A 22,831-nucleotide genomic window follows, 5' to 3' on the forward strand; every position below is an offset into this window, starting at 1 on the left:
ATGCTCAGTAAGGGCCAATGGGAGGGCAGCAGCTGACAGCCCCTAGAGTGTACTCCCAGCCCGGGAAGGGGCACCCACCAGGAGAAGGGGCTTGGCCGACCTCAGGCTACCTGCTTCCTCTCTCGGAGTTTCAGTTTCCTCATTTGGAAAATGGGGAGATAAACACCTGCTCCAAAACGATCGCTCTCCTAATGGGACCCGGGGGAGCTTGTGAGTCACGGAGTGCCGTTGTGAATTTAACTATTCCAGCACCTGGCACAGCGCCCAGCACACAGTAGGTGCTCAATGTATCGTCTGTGGGCTAATCAATGTATCGTCTGTGGGCTAAACGTTTAGTGGGCCCCTCGCTGTCCAAGGTTGCTTGCAAGGTGCTGCTGTGCTCAGTCACTCAGTCGTGTCTGACTCTTTGCGACCCCATGGACTACAGCCCACCAGGCTCCTTGGTCCATGGGATTTCCCAGGCAAGAATACTGGAGCAGGCAGCTATTTCCTTCTTTGCGGGCTGGGGGGTCTTTCCTACCCAGGGATCGAACCCACATCTCCTGCACTGTAGGCAGATTCTTTATCACTGAGCCACCGGAGAAGCCCACGTACCCATGCTTGCAAGGTACCCGGGCCCAGAACAAAGGGTCTGCCTTTCAGTGGGGCTTGCAGACAACTGTCATACCATGAAAAACTGCCCAGAAGTAAGGATTGGGATGCTATGAGATCCACTGTGGGGGGCCTGGGCTCCCTGAGGTGGGGTGAGAGACCCATGTCTTACAAGACCCCCACCTCTTGGCTGCCTGGCAGTGGAGACCAGAATCAGGGCCACCCAGCTGTAGGAAATGGCGTGCTACCCATTTCCCGACAGCTGAGCTTAAAGACAGAGCTGCCAGGTGTGGCGAGCAACCCACGTCTGTGCAGGTACACCCGGACATGTGTGCCAGGAACTAACAGTCACACAGTACATACACTGGCCAGCCTCTGTGCAATGCTTTTTAAGGCCACACTCTCTCTGTGGCCCCAACACCAGCTAGGGGAGTGGTTTAAAGAATACAGACGCATGGGCCCCACCCCCAGAGGTGATGCTGCCCCATCCCCAAAGGGTGGTATTCACCGGAGCCTGGAGAGTCACAGCTCCTGGGGTCCCCCATTTGGCTGTGCCCCTCACCAGCCCGTGTGACCTGGGTCAAGTTCACCAAACATCTGGGCACCTGGTTTCCCATCTCTCAGGTCCCAAAGCACCCGGCACGGAGGGAGTGCTCAGCTGACACCCATCCTCCGCATAATCTGCCCCCCAACACACACACACACACCCACACACCCACACACCCACACACCCACACCCGGAGCCCAGCTCACCTGTGTCTCCTCTCCTCACCTGCTGCTTCTGCTCCTCTGAATGACTCCCCACTCCCCTGAAGCTCTGAGCCCTTTCCTGCCTCCCAAAGCAGCCTCAGGTCCCAAGAGGACATGAAAGTTCCCGCCCCGAGCTCACTCAAGGATGCCCGCTGCCTTCTTGCTCTTCTCCCCTCTTTTGCCATCTGATGAACTCATCCTCTTTCAACCCTCAGCTCCTGCCACTTCAGTGAAGCCCTCCCTGATTCCAACTCCTGCCCATGCCCCGAGCAGAGAAGTGCAGGGCAGGGGGTGCTGTGCCTCTGGACTCCTTGGTGCCCCTGGGTAGCCCCCTTCTCACTCATGGCCACGGCTTTCCTACCTGTGAAGGGATCTCAAGACCCCCTCAGTCTAAGCTCCACAAGGCTCTATTTGGGGGTGGGGAGAGCGTCTCCAGGTTCACCCCAAGGTCGTGGAAGGCTGGGAAGGAGCTAGACCCAGATCCAGCCTTGTTCCACTCCGGAGAGCAGGACAAGTACAGTTCAAAAGACCCCAGGCAGCGCTCTCAAGAGACCCTACTTGTCACCAGGGGAGCAGACCCAAAAATGAAGCACAGAAAATAGGGAGCAAAGGGAGGTTCACCTGGGATTGGGCGAGGGGGGCTCAGCACCGGCTTCAAGCAGAAGGAGGCAGGGCTTGAAAGACAGGTAGGATCAAAGTAGGAAGAGCTGGGGGAAGAGAGGATTCCAGAGCGAGGGAACAATGTTGAGACAGACACCTTGACACAGTGACAGTGAACATGTTTTGGTGATGCTGGGCACGTCTCAGGGTGCTCAGCTAAGCATTTAGCTACAAGCCTCATTTACTCCTCTTGACCACCTTCGAGACAGGCATGGCTAGTGTCTCCATTTCAGAGTTAAGCAAGTTTCCCAAAGTCACAGCACTGTGGGGTGGTGGAGCCAGGATGCAATCCGAGGCATCCGCCTGCCGTGTCCGAGTAAACAGGGGTGACCAGGGCACAGAGGCTCCGGGGAGGGAGACGCAGGGAGGCTGGGCACTCCCGAGAGTCTTGCTTGTGAAGATTTCAGAGTCAGGCTTTGTTTTCCCTGCAGCCTGCTCTTGAATGAATGGCACCCAACCCGGGCCAGTGGTGTTGGTGAAATCCCTTGAGGGTGACCCACCCACGCGTGGGAGCGTGCAAGCCACACAGAGTCCAAGGACCCCCAGCCACGCACCTCCTTTGCACCATCTGCTTCAAGGAAGGATGCAGGAGCTGCTGAGAGTGAGCGAGCGTGGAGCAGGGGAGGAGCAGGGCGCCGCAGCCAGTCAGGAGCTGCGGCTGTCAGCGGCCACACCGACAGGCTGGCTCCGAGCTGTTGCCAGGGCAGCCCGGAGAGTCTGCCTTCCCAGGCAGGGTGGTTTAGAACCAGTTGCTCTCTCCTGGGCCACCGGCTAGGCTAGGCTAGCCCCCCTCCCCCTGCCCATTCGGTGCCTGGCTCTTCTGAAACCTTGGCAGGAAAAGCCATCCGGACAGAAAGTGTGGGCACGCCTGCCTCATGGGATGGAGACCAGCCCCTTGTCATAACGATCCCAAACAGGGACGGGGCTGGGGGCTTGAGGCTTCTGCGGCAGGAGTTTCAACAACCCAGGCCAATCCAGGAGGTTACTCACCACTAAGGGGTCCCTGCCCCCCCACTGAGAGCCCTGCGGCAGCAGGGAACCCAGGGGCCTGGATTGGGGGGGTTGAGGGGGGAGAAAGAAGGTGATGGAGGGGTTGGAGCTGAGCGGAGAGCAGCTAGGGGAGGCTGCTCTCCTGCCTGGAGGCTCCCCAGGCTTCTCGCAGCATTTAGCACACCCCTCCGGGTCAAGAATAACTGCTCAGGGAGAGGACCAAGCCTGGAGAGGCAAGGTGCCGGGCAGTTCTGTGAGCCCAGTGTGCTGGGAAGCAGGATGTCGGCCACGCTAAAGCACGCTTGGGTGGGTGACTGACATGTGACAAACACACGCGTGAAACTCAGTGAATTTACCCATGGCAGACTCACAGGAGCCCCCGGGCAGCACTGTGATGTGCGGGGGCAGCGACAAGCCAGCCCATTAAATGGCTTTCTGTACGACTGCACCACGTGGATGCAGCGTTTCCTCTCATTCAGAAATGTGTTTCCACCACGGGGATGAGTGGCTTCCAAAGTGACCACTGATAAAAAGCCCACAGGGCATGGCCAAGGTGTCTGCACCTGCTCTGAGAGTCAGGCAAGCTCAGCAAACCAGCCCTTCACAAGTGGCCTCTTGGGGGCCAGAATCCTGTCTGTCTCTGAGTGCCACCACTCAGTGGAAGACCCTGGTCCCCAAGTCAGTGAGAAAGATGGCAGTTCCTGCCATGGGAACACAGGCATCACCTGGAGAGGACCCAGGGTGCACTTTCCAGGACAGAACGACAAAGCAGGGGCTCAAAGAATGTTCAAACTATCACACAATTGCACTCATCTCACATGCTAGCCAAGTAATGCTCAGAATTCTCCAAGCCAGGCTTCAACAGTACATGAACCATGAACTTCCAGATGTTCAAGCTGGATTTAGAAAAGGCAGAGGAACCCAGAGATCAAATTGCCAACATCTGCTGGATCATTGAAAAAGCAAGAGAGTTCCAGAAAAATATCTACTTCTGCTTTACTGACTATGTCAAAGCCTTTGACTGTGTGGATCACAACAAACTGTGGAACATTCTTAAAGAGAAAGGAATACCAGACCACCTGACCTGCCTCCCGAAAAATCTGTATGCAGATCAAGAAGCAACAGTTAGAAATGGACATGGAACAACAGACTGGTTCCAAATCAGGAAAGGAGTACGTCAAGGCTGTATATTGTCACCCTGCTTATTTAGCTTATGTGCAGAGTATATCGTGCAAAATGCTGGGCTGGATGAAGCACAAGCTGGAATCAAGATCACTGGGAGAAATATCAATAACCTCAGATATGCAGATGACACCACCCTTATGGCAGAAAGTGAGGAACTAAAGAGCCTCTTGATGAAAGTGAAAGAGGAGAGTGAAAAAGTTGGCTTAGAACTCAACATTCAGAAAACAAAGATCATGGCATCCAGTTCCATCACTTCATGGCAAATAGATGGGGGAACAATGGAATCAGTGACCGACTTTATTTTCTTGGGCTCCAAAATCACTGCAGATGGTGACTGCAGCCATCAAATCAAAAGACACTTGCTCCTTGGAAGAACAGCTATGACCAACCTAGACAGCATATTAAAAAGCAGAGACATCACTTTACCGACAAAAGTCCATCTAGTCAAAGCGATGGTTTTTCCAGTAGTCATGTATGGATGTGAGAGATTGACAATAAAGAAAGCTGAGTGCCCAAGAATTAATGCTTTTGAACTGTGGTGTTGGAGAAGACTCTTGAGAGTCCCTTGGACTGCAAGGAAATCAAACCAATCAATCCTAAAGGAAATATTCATTGGAAAGACTGACACTGAAGCTGACACTCCGATACTTTGGCTACCTGATTCGAAGAACTGACTCATTGGAAAAGACCCTGATGCAGAGAAAGACTGAAGGCAGGAGGAGACGGGGATGCCAGACTCGATGGACATGGGTTTGAGTAAGCTCTGGGAGTTGGTGATGGACAGGGAAGCCTGGTGTGCCACAGTCCATGGAGTCACAAAGAGTCAGATACGACTGAGTGACTAAACTGAACACGAGAGGCCATGGGGCTGTCCTTCTGAGAGGAGAGATGGTTGAAACGTGTATGCCTGGGGGCGGGGCACGGTATGAGTCTTGCCTTCACTGAAACTCACTTCCAGGTAATCACTAAGAGCAAAAGAGACAGAGTCCCAGCCATCACTAATCATTAGTAGCTGCAGAGATTTACCGAAGGAACCCAGCTGGCTAAGTGGCCACTCGGGCTTAGGAGGTAGAGACAGCAAGGATGCTTCCCTGGTTGCTCAGATGGTAAAGCCCTGATGCTGGGAATGACTGAAGGCAGAAAGAGAAGGAGGCAACAGAGGATGAGATGGTTGGACGGCATCACCCATTCAATGGACATGAACTTGGGCAAACTCCGGGAGATGGTGAGGGACAGGGAGGCCTGGCGTGCTGCAGTCCACGGGATCTCAAAGAGTTGGACAGACTTGGTGACTGAACAATAACAACAACAGCAAGGATGGCCAACTGGAAATGGTGACGAATTACCAGGCTGCCTGCTGATTCCCTGGGTACCAGCAAGTTGTCCAAAGACCATGTAGGAAGCTATGGAGCCTCCTGAGATCAGCCCACCATCTTCCTGCAAATTAACAGAGCAGATGCAAACAAGGCAGATGTCCACGTTGCCCAAGCTCGGGCAGAGATCGAGGGATCTAAGGTCTGGAATCCATTCATGGCCCAGGCAGAATAAAAAGTATGGGACAAGCTTTGACCTGGCTTCTTCTGCTTCACATCTGCCTGGCCCAGACTGGTCCAAGTCTGCCTTCATGGAGGGATAGGGACTGTCTATGAGGAGACCTGAGATTTGGTACCCAGGGTCAGAGCCCTCGCACTGGTCTGGTCTGCCTTTCTCTCTGAGGGAGGGACCAGCTCCCTGAGAAGCAGGAGCAAGACCAGAAAGCAGACCTAGAGGCACCAACTCCAGGGAGCCACTGGTGTCCCCCTGCCACGGGCAGCACAGTCACAGTTGGACTCCCTTTATATCTTCAGGGTCAGCCCCCGGCCTGCCTGGAACCCCACAGTAGACGCCCTGCTGTTTAGCAGAAGAACTCAGCTGACTTCTTTTGGAAGTGGAATCTGAGCAGGACAAAGGGCCCTGGCTGGGGCTCTTCAACCAGACCAAATAAACACTCAGCCTCTCACCAGCGAGGCTGCAGTTCATATTTGGATGAGGGGAAGGGAAGTGCCAATCCGAGCTGAGTTTGGGCTGAAATGACTCTCGGCCAACAGCTGGAGCAGAGCACCCGGGGCAGGTTTCCTGCCTGTCGGGGTCTCAGCTGCCCACCTGGCTCCCCAAGCTGGAGCAGCCAGTGGCATCTCCGGCCCCAGGGCTATTCTGTAGCCCAATAACCGAGCACCTGACCGCCAACATCCCCCAGAGGCACGGGTCCCTGCCAGGGATGGGAAAATCCCAGAGCTGCTCACAAAGTGATCTCTGATGCCTTCCAAGGCCCCCTTCCCAGTGCCCACAAGGCATGCATGGTCTCTCCTATCTGCTGCGGCTACTTCCTGTGGGACTGGGGCCCACAGTCTCACGGCACCTTCAGCTGACCATGCCTCTGGTCAACCTGCAGGCAGCTGGTAGGCCCCACCCAATGAGATCAGGCCAGCTGAGATTAATGGCAGGGAATAAATCAACTCAATTCATGGGGGAGAAATGTGTTGCTTACAGAGATCTTTTTTCAAAGAGGAGCCATTAGTGGTCTTGGTATTTTGATCATAAGAAAATTACCCACGTCATGTTGCCATTAAGAGAAAGCAAAGCCCAGTAATGACAGAGAGGCCTGGATTGCGGCTGGTAGGGCCCCCCAGCTCCTCTGGAGTTCTGTACCTCCTCAGCTCAGGAGGGTCCTCTGCAGAGCCCTGCCCTGCAGGGGTGGGTCCCTGATGCTGGCTGCAGAGCAGCAAGTGCCTAAGCCAGGTGCCTGAAGTTAGGTGGGCACCCACCATAATGGACAGTTACCTAGGCCTCAGTTCAAGTCCCTGGTGCTTCAGATGGTAAAGAATCTGCCTACAAGGCAGGAGACCCAGGTTTGATCCCTGGGTCGGGAAGATCCCCTGGAGAAGAGAATGGCTACTCACTCCAGTATTATGCCTGGAGAATTCCATGGACAGAGGAACCTGGCGGGCTACACAGTCCATGGGGTCTCAAAAGGGTTGGACACACTGCATGACTTAACACTTTCTTTCTTTTCAGGTTCAAGTCCAAACTTGGCCATTTAAAGGTTCTAGGACCTTGTGCAGGTCTCTTAAAGTCTCTTAGCCATCCTCGGCTTCCGATTCCTCACACATAAAAGAAGAAAATGTGCATTTTCTAGGAATGCTATGAGGCCTTCTCTTACCCCTTGCTCCCAGACCCACAGGTCTGCACAAGCCCTTCCACCTGCAAAGGCTCTTCACTGCGAGCTCAGCCCACCCCTCGCTTCCTTGGGGACACCACCCTCACCACCCCAACAGATCAAGTCCTCCAGGGCTCCCAGTGCCTTCAGGACACAGGCCTTCACAGCAATCACACACTGACCTGCAGGACAGGTCTGGCCCACAGGGAGCCCTAACTGAAGGATATCCAGCAACAGGCCTTTGGAGCTCTGTGTTCCGCCCCGGCTCCAGACTTGACCACTCAGGCACCCCCGCTTCCAACCCGTGATACCCCAGTCAGCGCCCTGCCCTGCACGGGCCCTCTCAGGCTGTCTGACACCTCTGGAGCCTCACAACCCCAGAGGCTACCTGCTGTAAACAGGTCCCCACCCCAAACTGCCCCTGGCCATCCACCAGAGGCTGCTTCCCAGGACTTGGCCCCACGTGGCTCTCCAGATTTCTCGTAGTAACACCTTCTTGGAGTTTCAAAAGCAAAGCAAGTCATTTGCCAACTATTTTTTCCCATTAATTTCACAATGCATTTGCTATTTTCCCTCCATAATGACTCATTTAGCAGCAACAGAGCAATTAGGCAGACCACAGAATATTGATTTTCTAAGTGGGAGAAGTGTCCGCGCGACGGCTCTCTAGGCCTGTCTCGGGCTGCCTCCTCCTACATGACGGGCTGGACGTGAGGAGAGTGGGGCTGGATCTGCTGACAGGATTCCGAGGTCTCCAGGGGAAGCTCAAAACCACGGTTGTGTGCACACGTGTGAGACTGAGTGCACATGAGATGATATGATGAAGTCATCAGGGGACATACATGACCCTGTGTTCTGTCCCAGGGACAGAACCCTGGGAGGCAGGCACCATCATCACACCCATTTTAAAGATGAGGAAACGGAGGTTCAGAGATTAGATGACTTGTCCCAGATCACACAGGAAGTTAGGGTGCCGGATCCAGACCTAGGTTGAGGTGTTGGCAGGGCAAAATTCTGTCCATCAGGGCGCCCTTGTGTGGCTTGCTCTCCATGGGATTTGGGGCATGTGGCACTGTTGACCCAAGGAGACTCCTGAGACATGAAACACTTGGTCTAAGTCCTAAGGCTGTACACCTCTGCCTCAGTGCAGCCTCCAAGCCAGCCTGATGTAAACAGGTCCCCACCCCAAACTTCCCCTGGCCATCCACCAGGCCTGGCTAGTAGCTCTCAGAAAGGCCCAAGGAAAGACACAATGGCAGGACCCCCCCCACCTTCCTCCTCTTCTACCCCCTGACCACCATCTCCCGGCCCAAGACAAGGGCCCTACCAGCTAGTGGGGCACCTCAAACGTGGCCCACCTGTAAAAACAAAAAGTTGAAGGGTGAGAGCCAGGGACGGTTTGATGAACTGGGCATCTGTGATGAGCCATATCTTCATATGGCTCCCAAACCAGGCCCCACAGCTGGGATCCCATCAAACCAGAGTTTAACACTTCTCCTACCTCCAAATTCCAGAAACTCCCTCGAGGCAAGGTGGGACAGGGGCTGTAGGGGTAACAGATCCCCAAGGTCCTAGGGATCAAAGCCACCAGTCACACTGATCTTTACCCTGGGAGCAAATGGCTTCTTGGTGGCTAAGGGAAAGAGCTGAAGATCCAGCTGGCAGACTTGGGTTTAAGTACCAGCTCTGCTACTTTCTACGTGGCTTTGGGTGGAATAACGAATGACCTTCTCTGAGCCTCAGTTTCCTTATCTGTAAAAGGAATAATGCCTGCCCTGACATCTGCCTAGCGGGTATGAGCCCCATGCAGTAAATGATAAAGTGCTACCTAAATGCTGGCCAGCTAAGCTTAACAAAGGGAAGGTTTCCAAGAGTTGGCATTGCTCGCCAAGGGGATGGCATCTCCCCATTACTGGTGATGAGCAAGCAGACCCTGGATAGCCCATGAATATGGGAAGCAAAGCATCCTGTTTCCCCTCCTGTGTACCCAGATGCACAATGGCAGAGGAAAGGCTCCCAGCAGTCAAGCACTGAAACAATTTACTTGCTTTGGTTCATTGGATGCTCCTCTACCTGTTTAGACTACTGAATTCCCTCATCACAAATGCCCATTTACATCTGCGAGGATGTAGGGTTCCACAGAACCCAGTTTGAGAAATGTTCCTGTGGGTGCTCTGAATAATGGATAGGGGACGTAGGGAAGAAAACAAGGCCTTTCAAATACAACCTTCAAGTACAATGTACTCTCAAGTACAACCCTGACTGGACAGACTATAGGACCTTCCCCAGCATCAGTGACAAGTCAGGGGCAGACCCAGCCCTCAACCTCCCTTTCCAGCATGACAGGGAGACAAACCCATATGACCAGAGGGAACACTCACTTCAGTGAGACAACGTAAAAAGAGGACTTAGACATGTCCAGGAGGAGTCACTCCCAGGCTTTTTCTGGACTTAACAAGCCCAGAAACTTGGAGGGACTCAGGAAGGAGCAAGCCTCAAGCAGAAATGCCTCCTTCCCTGCTCTTGCCTGAAAACTCACCATCCCTACCCTCACGCGCTGGGTCAGCAAGGGCCTCCTCCAGGCTACCTGGAAGCAGGGCTCAGGCTCCACGACAGTTGACCATTTCTGAGTAGAAGAGTCTATGGGACCACAGGAAGTGGGTGAAACAGAACCTCAAATCGCCTGTGTGTCCAGGCCCCAGGTGTGGATCCTAGAAGAAGGCAGCAGGCAGGACCGGTCCCGCCCACGATGCTGCCGCGTGGATATACCCCTCCACCCCAGTGCCCTCTCCTCTCCCTGGGGGGGCTCCATGCCAGCATCGGCTGATGAGTCCGGGAACCACTGGCTCCCTGGAAGAGCTCAGACAAACCCATCCATGGCAAACCCATCCATAATGGCACAGACTTTGCTCCCAGCAAGGACAGAGCTTTATTAATTATTCAGGGACGGTGCAATTATGCAAATCAGTGGGCAGCCTCTGCCCGACTGCTGTCTTCTGCAGGAGTCCAGGGGGGAGGAGGTGCCCAGAGCCCAAGCAGCTGGGTACAAGAAGGGAGTCACCCAGCCCAGGAAAGGGGGAATAAACCCCTCACCCTTCTGGGCCCACAGAGGGCTCTGAACAGAGCTAGACCCCACCACACACTTAGAAGAGCTAGTAGCTGACTCTGAAGACCTAGGGGTGCCTTTTTCCAAAAAAATAATATATCCCCAAAGCTGCTGCCAGGCCAGCAAGGCCAGCATTCAAGGCTTGCTCCCACAGGTCCTCAAGGCATGGAATACTTCCAAAGTCTCCTCTTAAAAACCACGCTTCTAAGGAGAGGTAACACCTCAAATTAGTGTTTACCCAAGAAGGTTCTGCAGAATACTACTGCTCCCGGGGTGGGGGTGGGGGACAGGAAACCTCGGATTAAAAAAGATGAAACCAGTTTCTTTCCTGCAGGACTTCTCAGGGCCTAGAGTGAGGATGCCCACGGCGCCTTTGGAGGGGAACCTCTAGTCTCACCCCCAGGAACCAGGAGCTGAGTCTGATGAACTCTGGATGGATTGCTCACAGAATTCCCCGCCAGGTTCAACATCCCTTGACTCTGAAATTTGTGGAATAGGTTTTCACTAGGGGAGAAGGCAATGGCACCCCACTCCAGTACTGTTGCCTGGAAAATCCCATGGATGGAGGAGCCCGGTAGGCTGCAGTCCATGGGGTCGCTAAGAGTCGGACACGACTGAGCAACTTCACTTTCACTTTCATGCATTGCAGAAGGAAACGGTAACCCACTCCAGTGTTCTTGCCTGGAGAATCCCATGGACGGAGAAGCCTGGTAGGCTGCAGTCCATGGGGTCGCACAGCGTCGGATACGACTGAAGCGATGCAGCAGCAGCAGCCTCATAAACAACCATCATCAATAAACGTGAACTTCACGTGCACAGAGGAGCTAGACATGACCACCGAGCGCGCGCTGGTGGGGCTTTCGGCAGAGCCCCCGCCCATGGCCCAGCTGTCACCACCCCGGCTCTGTCCCCGCCCTGAGGTCAGGCAGTTGTGCAGGTGCCCAGCGCCATCTCAGGTCCACAGATGGCTGGGTGGGCTGGGAACCTGGCTGCATGACTATAGCAGCCCCCTCAGCCCATCCAGCCAGAGGTCTCGGTGCCAGACGCACCCGTCTTCCCACATGAGCAGATCAAAGCCTGGACTGGGAGGCCCTGCCCACCAGCATCACAGCTTTCTCTCATCCTCCTGGGCAGTGAGGAGAGTGATCATGCTGATCTGGGGAAGTGTGGGGGTTGGGGTAGGGGGGTGGTGCGCTATGCAAGGCCAGTGAGCCCACCCAAGACCTCTGTCACCCCCCCACCTCACCCAAGATCATCAATCAACAGACCCAAATGCAGCTGTGCTCACTCGCTCTGCCAAGAGCAAAAGAGGTGTGGGGGCCCAGACTGCTGGGGGTGCCCATGAAGAAAGACACTTATAAGCACTGAGCAACTGCAAATGGGGGTATGGTCCCTGAGCCAGCCCTAGCCTCACACCATGGGGACCCCACCCACAGAGACCAGTAGGAAGGCCCGCCTGCACTGCCACACTCCTCCACTCTTCCAGAACTTCAGCACCCATAGTAGCCTCCTGCAGAGCCTGGGGTGGCCCAGGACACTCTCCCATGTATGTGTGCGTGTTCAGTCGCTTCAGTCGTGTCCGACTCTTTGCAACCCCATGGACTGTAGCCTGCCAGGCTCCTCTGTTCATGAGCTTCTCTAGGCAAGAATACTAGAATGGGTTGCCATTTCCTCCTCCAGGGGATCTTCCCGACTCAGGGATAGAACCCATGTCTCCTGTGTCTCCTGCACTGCAGGTGGATTCTTTATTGCTGAGCCACCAAGAAAGCCCGTGGGAGCCAGTAAAACTCCGGAAACATCTAAGTACAGACCCCATCTCTGCCACCCACCTGCAGTCTGATCAGGGCAAGTGCCTTCACCTGCTGGAGCTTCAGTTTCCTCGTCTGTAAAATAGGAAGGGGCAGGCCTGTGCAGTAGTGAAGAGCACAGACTTGGGAGCCAGGCTTCTTAGGTTAGGATCTTAGCTCTGCCATTCCGGCTGGGCAGGCCACGCTTCCTGGTTGTAAACCAGGGATAACAATAATCAGTAGCAGCACGCGGGCTGTCGTGAGGTTGGAGTGAGTCCCTCTCTGTGAAGTGCTGAGAGCAGGCCTAGCCCACGGGATCTGTCCATCATGTCAGTTACTACACTGGAGACGATCCTGGCTTTGAGTCCAGAGACCTAGATCCTAAATCCATCATGAGGTAAGCCCTAATAAGTTATTTTACCCCTCTGAGGCCAGTTTCAGCGCCTGTAACTTGGGGGTGGAGGATGAACGAGGGGAGTGAAGAGGATTAGAGATGACCTACAGACAACACACAGCGCCTGGCACGCGGCAGACGCTCCACGAGGGGCAGGCAGGTTAGTGACGTTAGCGACTGAGCAGGCTGTTTTTGGAAAACAGATACCATGAGAACAGTGGTGGATGGAGGGGCCTTTGATAATAGAGCCTGACTGCCTGGGTTTGGATCCTACCCATGAGCTGTGTGACTTGGACAAGTGGCTCAGTCTCTCTGGGCCTCAATCTTCTTTTCTGAAAAATGAGGACAAGCAATATCGTTCAGAGTGCTGGTGTAAAGATGACATGAGAAAGCACAGGAAAGGCACAGGGCATGGAGCCTGGCCCATCAAGCAGGTGGCCACGCAGGGCAGTGGGTGGTGGTGATACTGTAACACTCAGCAGAGAAGCTTGCCATGAAGAGTGCAGAGATGAAAGGCATCCTGGCCCCCCTAGCTCCACGCCACCTCCAGGGACTTCACGACCCGAAGGCAGTGTAGCAAAGCCCAGGAAAAACAAGACGCTCCCCTGTGCTGGGCGCCCTCCCTCCAGGAATATCAGAGTCCCAGGCACTGAGATATTAGTCTTTGTTTTGCTTTGTTGAGATGGGGAAACTGAGGTTCAAAGAGAAGCAGTGGGTGGAGCTGGCCTTGGACCAGCCTACACCTGCTGACCTCCCCGGCAGCTGGCAGTACAGGGCATGGGGCTGTAAGGCAGTCGTGGGTTCATATTCCAGCTCCACACCCTCCAGGCTCACATTCCTCTGCCTCACCCCCCAGCCTTCTCCCCAACCTCAGCAGGCATCTGGCCTCCCCAGCTGGGGATACAGCTTACGCTGCCCGCCTGGCCCCTTCAGGGCCTCTGCACAGACCGCCACTCTCATCCCTGAGCCTCTCCAGGCTGTCCTTAGAGAGCTCCACTCCCAGGTGGGGCCAAGGACACCTGGTCCAGCCCTAAATTAGCTAGTCCTATCCTATGGGCTCTGACCCAGTGGGCCTGGGCTTGAATCATCTTATTCACTTGATCCTGGTAATTCCAGAGAGGACCGAGTACACCTCTCTGAACCACTTATAACAGGGAAGTTGCAAGAGCAGCGAGCCTCAGTGGCTCGGGTGGGCCAAGCACTGGACCTGGAGTTAGGAGACACATCCCAGCTCCAGCTCGGATTCCCTATACCTCTTTGAGCCTCACCTGTAGAAAGCAGACCATAGTCATAAATGCCCTAACTGCTCCAAGTGCCCTTTGGAGACCTGGAGCACAGGGTGAAAGTGCTTTTTACAGCAGGGAGCCCTGGGCAAGCGCAGGAAGGACTCCTATCAAAGGGGGAAGGTAATTTCAAAAAACATCACAAACCTAATAAAAAAGGGCACAGCATGCTCATGGGAGGATTCTAGGTCTCAACCAGGAAGTGGATCGCCTGGCTTGGGGCCCCCCAGTATGTGACTTTGGGCCAGGAACATTCTCCTCTTGGAGTTTCAGTGAAAAGAGAAACACAAAACACTCTTACCATGAGGAATCAATAAGAATATAGCAAAGCCGAAGCAAGTTGCTTGGACAGAGCCCTGCCCTCGGCAAAAGGCACAAACTTTGGACAGAGGTTCTCACACCTTGGGGAGACACAATTAGGCCAAAGAGTCTAATTCAGAAGGTCCAGGGTGGGGGCCCAAGAATCTACATTTTATTGGGTATCTTCCTGGGGTGGGGTGGTCAGTCCGGCTCAGGGGCCAGGCCCTCAGTTTCCAAGACAAGAGTGGGATTTTATCAGAGCTGATGCTGGGATAGAGTTTCCTGATGAAATCTGGGGAAGGGGGAAAGGGGGAAAGAAAGGTAATAGGAGCAGAGGGGTGGGGCTGTTAACAACCTATTAATCTCCTCCCCCGCCGGAAACAGTAATTGCTGAGGCGCACACATCCTTCACGTGCTAACAGTCTGCAGCTGCAACACGAAGCTTTGATTACGAATGTCAACAAGACAGAGCATGAAATTAACTTCCCCTTAGTCAGTGGGCACAGGGAGACGCTGCACTCATTCACTGCCCTCGGTATGAAAACTCCCTACGACAATGTCGCATCAAATTAGAGCCTGTGCTGCCAGGCTGGCATCTATATCTCTGCCCGTAGCACTCTCTTACAAGCAGGCTTTGCAAACAAGGGCCTGAGGCTGGAAGAAAGGTCAGGGCTGGAGGCAGGTGACGGTCCCAGGGTGAACTGGGAGGTGGCCAGAGCTAGACGGGACCCCCATGGGGGTTTGCCTACTGGACAAGAGAGGGGGGAATCATCGTGACAAAGAGTAACTCACCCCTCCGAGTGCCTGATGTGGGGAAAAGTGCAAACCCAACCTTCATCTGGGTCAATTTCTGCCCTGCCAGCCCATCCGGAGAGACGAGTTGGGGAAACAGACTATTCCAAGGTAGACCGCGCTGAGTGAGTTAGAGGGGCAGGCCAGAAGCCAGGCTCCTGTGACCCTGCACTCGCTGGCTCCAGCCTGGCCTGAGGCTCTCCAGGTTCAAGTGGCAGCAGGAAGGAAGTGGGGTGACAAAGGGAGGTTCTTACTATGTATGCCCAGGGTGGGGGCATGTGGCGTGGCCTGCAGGCAGGACTGTGCCCTGGTATGTGTGAGACGCTGTGCATCCACCCACAGGCTCCTACCCGCAAAGGCCCACAAAGGACGGAGATTCCTTCCGACTCAGGGGTTAGTTGTTCTAACTAACTAACTAACTAACAAGGGTCAGTTTCCATGTAGAGTGGCTGGTGACTGCCCCGTCCATAGCCCAGGCTGTGGATATGTTGCCTGGCTGCTTTGGGGGCTTCAAAGGGTGGGGATGGGTGTGGTACAGCCTCACCCCAATCTGGTCGGGCTCTCCTCGGCCATTTGCACACCCCACCCCCAGGCCGGGAATGCAGCCCAAGTCACTCCTTGTAGGCTGATAGACCAGCGGCCAGAAGACCCAGCATGTGAGGTTCTTCACGCAAGAAGCCCTTTTTCCACTCACCGTGGCCGATCTCCCAGGAGGCCTGGCTGGCAAGCAGCTAAGCAGGCCCGGCAGCCTGGGGAGAGGTCACCATGCCAGCCGTGGGAGCTGGATGTTTTCCTTCTTGCCTTTTTGGTCTTCCTGTGATCTCCAGTTCTCTTCTGTGGCCCTCTAAAATAGCCATTAATTAGAGCCTGGTAATTAACTTTCTGGTTCGAGTAATATTTTGCAAAGGAATTCCATTAAAGAGTCGATTTGCATATCCTCAGACCTGGGACCTGGAAATAGACAGGGTTTTTCTAGGAGAATGGGCAAGGCCCTGCAGTACCTCCCAGGCCTGGCATCCAGGGCTGGGCTCTGCTGGCACCTATGGGCACGAGGGGTCTCCTGACGACCTGGGGAGGTGCTGAGTCGTGGGAGATTTTCCCCAGGAAGGCAGGCAGTTTTGTTCACAAAACTGGCTGGCTCAGCGGCCACACGCCCAGACAGCAACTGCACACCTGCACACAGATACCCACATGTGAGAGCTCAAGACAGAACACACCACACACACTGTAAAACAGGGGGCATGTAGATGTACATGCCGGCAGACACGTACACATGAGAAAACAGACACAGTAAGAACATTAGCCAGAACTCCTTGAGCGCTCAGAATGAACCATATGTCCATAATCGACCTACAGAAACACTTCATGTGGTCCAACCCAACATGAAGTGCCAGGCACTGTTCCAAATGCTTTACATGCGATTCCTCATTTCAGAGCTACAAACACGTACAAGGATGTTCACATATACACACCTTCATGAGGGCAGATGCATACTTGTAAGACATATAAAGACATGCACTCGTGTGCATGTCAAAGGCATGTGTACATGCCTACAGCCACCTGTACAGGAAAAGGCTTCTCTAGCCTTTAAAACCCCAGCTTGGGGCTGATCACATCCTTACTAGCTAATTTCCGCCGTTCCTAAAAATATTGCCCAGCTCGGATCTCTGGAAGATACACACGAGGGAGCTGCAGATCTAAAAGGAGGGCGATAAAAACAAGAAAGCAGAAATAAATTGGTTCTTTTCCACGTCCGGGTCATGTTCTGTGGCTCCCCCTCCCTCTAGAGACGAAGCCTAGAATCACGTGCTCCTTGGCAAGGCTCCAGTCAGCCCTGCCCCAAAGGTGCCCATGGGGCTCCGAGTACCACGCTGCAGGGGGGCTGGGACCTGGACGCAAGGCCAGGCTTCTGGGCCGGTCCCACCGCCATGCCTTTGCCCACGTGCCTCAGTTTCCCTGAATCTAACAACCCCTGCACTGCTTACCGGCGCTGCACAGCAACAGACCTCTCAAAGTGCTGTGTAAGTGCCAGGCTTCCTTACGATAATTATCGGATTAAGAATTAAATCTGGTTCCCTTATGGAGAGCAGAGCAGGGGAGGGGGAGCTGGGGAGCACTCCTTGCAGGTCATTAATGAATTCCCTGCCATACCACTTGGAAGGCAGAGGCCCATTTAACAAAGATCCACCTACATGGATGGTGGTGAAGGAACCAAGGAAGGCCAAACAGGGCAAGGAAGACTCTTGCAAAGGGCTTGTCAGAACGTTCAGAAGGCAAAGGACAGGAACAGACAAGACTTTAAAGCAGCAGCACAGCACTACTGGCCATTAAACCCAGGAAAACAATGTTCAGTGACTAACCAGCAAGAAACGCAAATAACAAAGAAATGCCACTCTTCTGCCTACACAAACGACAAAGATCGTGTTACCGATGACACCCAATGTTTCAAAGGCGCGAAGAAACAGGTGGGCACCCTCAAAAATCTTTGGGGGAGTGTAAATTACTACAGGCTCTGGATGGGAAGCATACTTATCAAAAGCCTGAAACTGCTCTTATTTTTTGACCTAGTAATTCTAAGACTTTATCTCATGGAAACAATCACAGATGGAGACAAATGATGCATATTTAAGGATTAAATACCAGCACCATTTTTAATAAAGAAAAACTAGACATAACATAAACGCCTAGATTACTAAAAAGAAGTATGGTCCAAACATCAAAAATCGATTTTTAAAACACATATAGAACAGGTTTGCTTTCTCGGGTGCAGACAAGTCCCAGGGTCTTTCTACTTGGCTATTTTTTGTGTTCAAAGTAGCTGTGATCCTCCACACAGCCCTCTTCACCTTTCAAGGGACAGTAGCATCTAGTTCCATCTCTTGAATAATAATAACGTGATTGCACGTTATTATTCCCACACTGCAGAGAAGACAACGGAGGCTTACCAAGACGGACTGACTTTCCCCTCCAAATATTAACTTCCACTTACTGAAAACCTACAACACGGCTGTCTAACTGCTTTCATGTGTTATAACTTATTTAATAAAATTTTAGAAACATTTAAGAAATGTGCAAAACCCAGTGTTAGTTGCCAAGGAAACAGCACTGAACAGGACATTTTCTATTAAGTGCACGATGAATATATTAATATTAATGTTTCCAACGACGTGATTATCATCAGACCCATTTTGCTGATGGGCAAACTGAGGCTCAGAACAGTTAAGGTGACTTGCCCCAGGAACTGCCTGGCTTTAAATCCAAAGATCACGTACTTCCCATTACTCCCAGACACTGAAATGCATGATCATCTTGAGATCACCCAAGAGAAGGCGGAGAAGGACCAGGCACTCGCTGTCTACAGCAGGGGAGGGAGAGAGTCAAGAACACCCAAGCCTGGGTGCCCAGCCCAGCTTGCATCTACTGTCAACAGAAAACAGATCCCCTCTTCCATTTTCTCCAGTTCCTCACCAAGCTCCTTCTCCCTGCTTCAAGAAATGTCTCACCCAAAGGGACAGAACTGATTTCTGCCTACTCAGGGCCAGTGGTGGGTCCCTGAAAGCCCTCATCCCTACCTCCAAATTATCTCCCTCCCTTAGTCTTACACTGCCTGGAATCCAACCTTAGTAACTTTCAGGTGTGGGAACTCCCAGCAACACACATACTCCCTGGAAGGGGTAGTCAGGCCCTTGCTCCCCACGTGATCAGCCTTGGGTACCGGCACCTGGGTTGCCCACCTGTGTGGAGGGCCAGCATCACCCAGAGAAAATACCGCGGAGGGAAAAAAATGAGGAAGGCACTGTATTGCCAGCTGACCCTCCCAGCTACTTAGGAACATTAATAAATAAATGAGTGAGTTCGAAATTATCTTCTGGGAGGGCAGAAACACCACATCCAAGATCGCTTTTACCAACATTAAAACTGTCTTGTAAATGAGGCAGGAAAATTTCCAGTCTGCAAAAAAAAAAAAAAGCTTTTGCCAGCACACCTTTCACCTGGGATGCCTCGGAGCGGCATTCATTTCTATTATCCACGGGGAACGATTACCTGTCCTTGGTGCTTATCTCCAGAACCTCCAAAGAAGAAATGAATGTTGAGGGGCCCAGTGATCTTGGAGACCAGCTGGGAACCTCCCCAGGCTGTTTTCAGGGAAATAAGTATAAAGGCTCAAATCTATGGCCCTCGGACCTCCCAGAGCTCAGCTGTGCCCCCTCCCCAGCCCTGGCTGGCTTGACTCCAGGCTCATAATCAGACAACAGCCCTTTCCCCGCCGCCTCCACACCTGGACCAGACTCCTGTTCCCAGGGAGCCGAAAGATCCCAGAACAGAACCAACTGGTTCCCAACCTCCAGATGAGAGGAACCCGGCGCAAAAAATAACCTTCCCAACACAGCAGTTTGCGGAGCATGGCAGAAAGCGTGCGACAAAGCCGCTTCGGCAGCAGCCATAGAGCAGACAGATTCACCCAGTGTCAGAACCCAGGCGGCCGCCCCCCAGTGCCCGGTGTTCCTTCTCCATATGAGGAGGCCACAGGAACCAGCTCACATTGGTCACCCTAGAGGCCCCCACCCCGCTTCCCATGCCCATCCCTTCATGCAGGCTGCTCTCTCTGCACTTACCCCCTTCCCAGGGAGAGGCATGGCAGCTTGGCGGGGTCCCATGGAGCCAGGATTCAACCCCCTCCTCACTGCTGGGCCAAGTCGGAAGGCAGCTGATCTGTCCACCCAGCCTCAGCAGCACCACACCACGTCAGAGTGGGGGGCAGGGAGGCGTCTCTGCACTCACCCAGGTTTGACCATGAGCTTGGGGGGTGGGGTGGGGTCGCCAGAGCTGGTTTTACTCACTCAACTCCAAACAGGACGCCTCCAGGGACTGCCCCAGAGACATACCTGCCCGTCCATCCCAGTGGCAGCGATCAATCTATTTCTAAGCAAGGCAGCAAATCAGGAGATCCCAGTCTAAGCAGAGCCTATTTCAGCTCCAAGGCTGGGTAGAAGGATTTCAAATTCCATCTCTCTGCCTGTCCGTGGAAATCTGGGCTCCCTTCCTGTGCCAGAGAAGCCTCCAAGCCAGATTTTGTTTATAGAAAATTAATAAGACAATCCCACACCGCCACCAGTGACCTTCTGCTCCAGCTACCGTTCACCACTGGCGCTAGAAACAGACTCACAGTTTTACTCCCCACCACGGCCCCCACTCCGCACCCCTCCGGCCTGTGGCAAAGCTGACCTGAAGTCAAGCTGGGCAGGACCTGCTCCAGGTCATCTCGACCACGTCCCGACCTCCGCCCGGGGTTGCCAGCGGATTGCTCGGCAGCATCTCAGTGCGGGCTGCCCGCTGGAGGGAGGTAAACACAGCATGCACGCTGTCTGCTCCCGGAGGGCAGACACACTCAGAGGCTGGACCGCCTGCCATCTCTCCTGCTCCCCGGACCACCAACACAAGCACACAAAACTAGGTACGTACACAAGGTCTCGCATGCGGGTGCAGAGGGTCCTGACCACCACCCAGGAAAGTGCAGCGAAGGGCATGTTCCCGAGGGAGAAAGCCGGAGAAGGCAGGGGCCAGTCGGAGGGAGGAAGGCAGCAAACCGGGTGGCCTGCCGCCCAGACAATAACAAAGATGGGAATCGAGGTTTTCAAAGACGCAGTGGCTGCACCCAGCACCGAGCTCTGGCCTGGCTAAATCTTCCTGCCAGGACACGCCTGGTCCCCTGGGGCACTATGGCCATCAGAGAAAGGCTGAGGGTCCTGCCTCGGACTGGGGTTGGCAGCGTGGGGAAGGAAACCAGCCGCAGGCAGCAGTTAGGATGCATTAGAGAGAGCAGCTCCCGGTGGGTGAAAATTAAAGATCTAGTAATTCTCCTGGAGGATGGAAGGGGTACTCTTTGGGAAGATGCTAGGGGTCAGTTAAACAGTCAGTCAACCTTGGGCAGGAGTTAGGCTATAACTTGTACTCCTCTGCCTGCTGGAACTAAGGAGGAGGGGAGAGACATTTTCATTCTACCTGTGCCTCCCCTACAGGGAGTGCCAACTTGCCAATCATACACAGGGGCACAGCCCTATGAAGGGAGGCAGATGCCAGGGGCCTGAGACACAAGGCTGAATGCTGAAAAGGCTCCTTAGTGCCTGCCCATTCCTTCACCTCCACTTAGCCGAGCAGGGACACGTTCTAACTGGCACTAGAATCCATCACCATGTCTGTGCCCAAGCAGGAAGGTGCCAGGGCTGGCATGCTCAAGGAGGGGAACCTGGGCCCTGAAAGGAGAGGCTGTGTCCGCCCAGTGCCCCTGCACGCGGACAGGATGGCTTGCCCTTGCGAGCTGAAGCCTGCTCTAGCCAGTGACTCCTGGCAGCCTGAACCATCTCCTCTCTCTCCTCTGCCCCACAAGCCACCTCCCCTTGGAATTTCCACACCTGCTCCAGTCTGGCCCGGGAAAAGGAAACAGGGAATTGGAGACACCCCTGGGAGTGGAGAGGTGAGAGAGGGAGCAGCTGCCCGGGGCTGGAAAGGATGAGGCCCTTCTTCCTTGGCCTCGGGCACTGCCCGCTCGCTCGCCCCAGCCCCCAGCGGAGCACGCGCCCTACTTAGAGCAGATGTGTCCCCTAAGCGACCCAGCCCCCTGCTCCTCCCCTCCAGATGTTCACCCTTTTCCTCACCGCTGGGTCTCCGTAAAACCCAGCCGAAATGCCTTTTGTATCGGACACTCAAGGGCTCCAGAGGCAGGGAGATGGATCCTGGGGTGGAGGTGCCACTTCAGCCCCCAGCGCCGGGCACTGCACCGCCCGGGAAACAATGCCCACCACGGCGAGGCGAGGCAGGACTTCTCGGGGAAGGCACTTCCCTCCCGGCCTCGACCCGAGGCTCGGGCACCTCGTCCTCACCCACCCGGGGGAAGAGAGATGGGACCTCCCGTCGCTCCTCCCCGGTCCGAGATGGCCCCACAAGTTGCCAGAGGGCGGCGTGGGGAGCCCTCGCGCTTTCGGCGCGCCCCCGTCCCGGCTCTCGCTTTGTCCCCGCGCCCTCCCGGGCGCATCCCGGGGCGGCGGCGCACGGAGGCCGGGCCGGCGGCGGGCTCACCTCTCATTGTCCGCGGCGGAGGCGGCGGCGGCGGCGGCGGCGCTGCGGAACCCCGGCAGGATGTGGCGGAAGCTGTGGTTGCGGTCCAGCTTGGGCTGGCTCTTGGTGCGCTTGATGGAGCCCTTGAGGCGGCGGCTGAGGAAGCCCTGCGCGCGGGGCGACAAGAGGGGGAAGGGGAGGCGGGGTTAGCGCGGCGGCGGGTCCGGGACCCGCGCGGGACCCGCGCCCTGGCTCGGGCGGCCGCGCGGCCGAGGGCGGGCGCGGGCTCGGCCTCGGCCCCTGCAGCTCGCGGCCCGCGCCGCCCGCCTGCCGACCGAGCGCCGACGGCCCGGCCCGCGCAGCGCGGCCCAGCCCACCCCGCGCCACCCGCTCGTCCGCCAGCCAGCCAGCCACGTCGCCCCCGCCCCCTAAGCCGCTGTTGCCATGGCGACGCCGAGCCGAGCCGCACCGGCCGCGACCGAGGATGCCCGAGCCCCCCGGGGCGCGGGGGCGGGGGGAGCCCCCGGGGCCGAGGGGGCGGGGCTGCAGAGGGGCGGGGTCCTAGGGGGGCCCTCGGCGGCCGCAGCCCCCTCACCTCTTAAGAGTAACGAGGTCACACCCCCCACCCACCTGGAGGAGGCCACGCCCCCGTCCCGGTCCGGGATTGCCTCGACCGGTAGAGGTGAATCTTCTAAGTCTTGTTGGTACAGATGGGGGAAACTAAGGCTCTCCACGAGCAGG

The 22,831-nt window shown here is 55.0% G+C and overlaps 1 protein-coding gene across 11 annotated transcripts in view; it reads right to left on the reverse strand.

Annotated features, from left to right (window-relative positions):
• DAB2IP (DAB2 interacting protein) overlaps positions 1-22,831 on the reverse strand; it is a 212,214-nt gene that overhangs the window by 66,470 nt on the left and 122,913 nt on the right. For 9 of the 11 annotated variants that reach the window (XM_070379058.1, XM_070379062.1, XM_070379060.1 and 6 more), the window contains one exon: positions 22,112-22,257. The exons of the other annotated variants lie outside the window; for them this stretch is intronic. In XM_070379058.1, the coding sequence (XP_070235159.1) occupies positions 22,112-22,257 (146 nt within the window). The remainder of the gene's footprint in view (positions 1-22,111; positions 22,258-22,831) is intronic. 11 annotated transcript variants of the gene reach the window in all.

This window comes from Bos mutus, chromosome 11 (assembly GCF_027580195.1).
Source record: "Bos mutus isolate GX-2022 chromosome 11, NWIPB_WYAK_1.1, whole genome shotgun sequence".
Taxonomy (NCBI): domain Eukaryota; kingdom Metazoa; phylum Chordata; class Mammalia; order Artiodactyla; family Bovidae; genus Bos; species Bos mutus.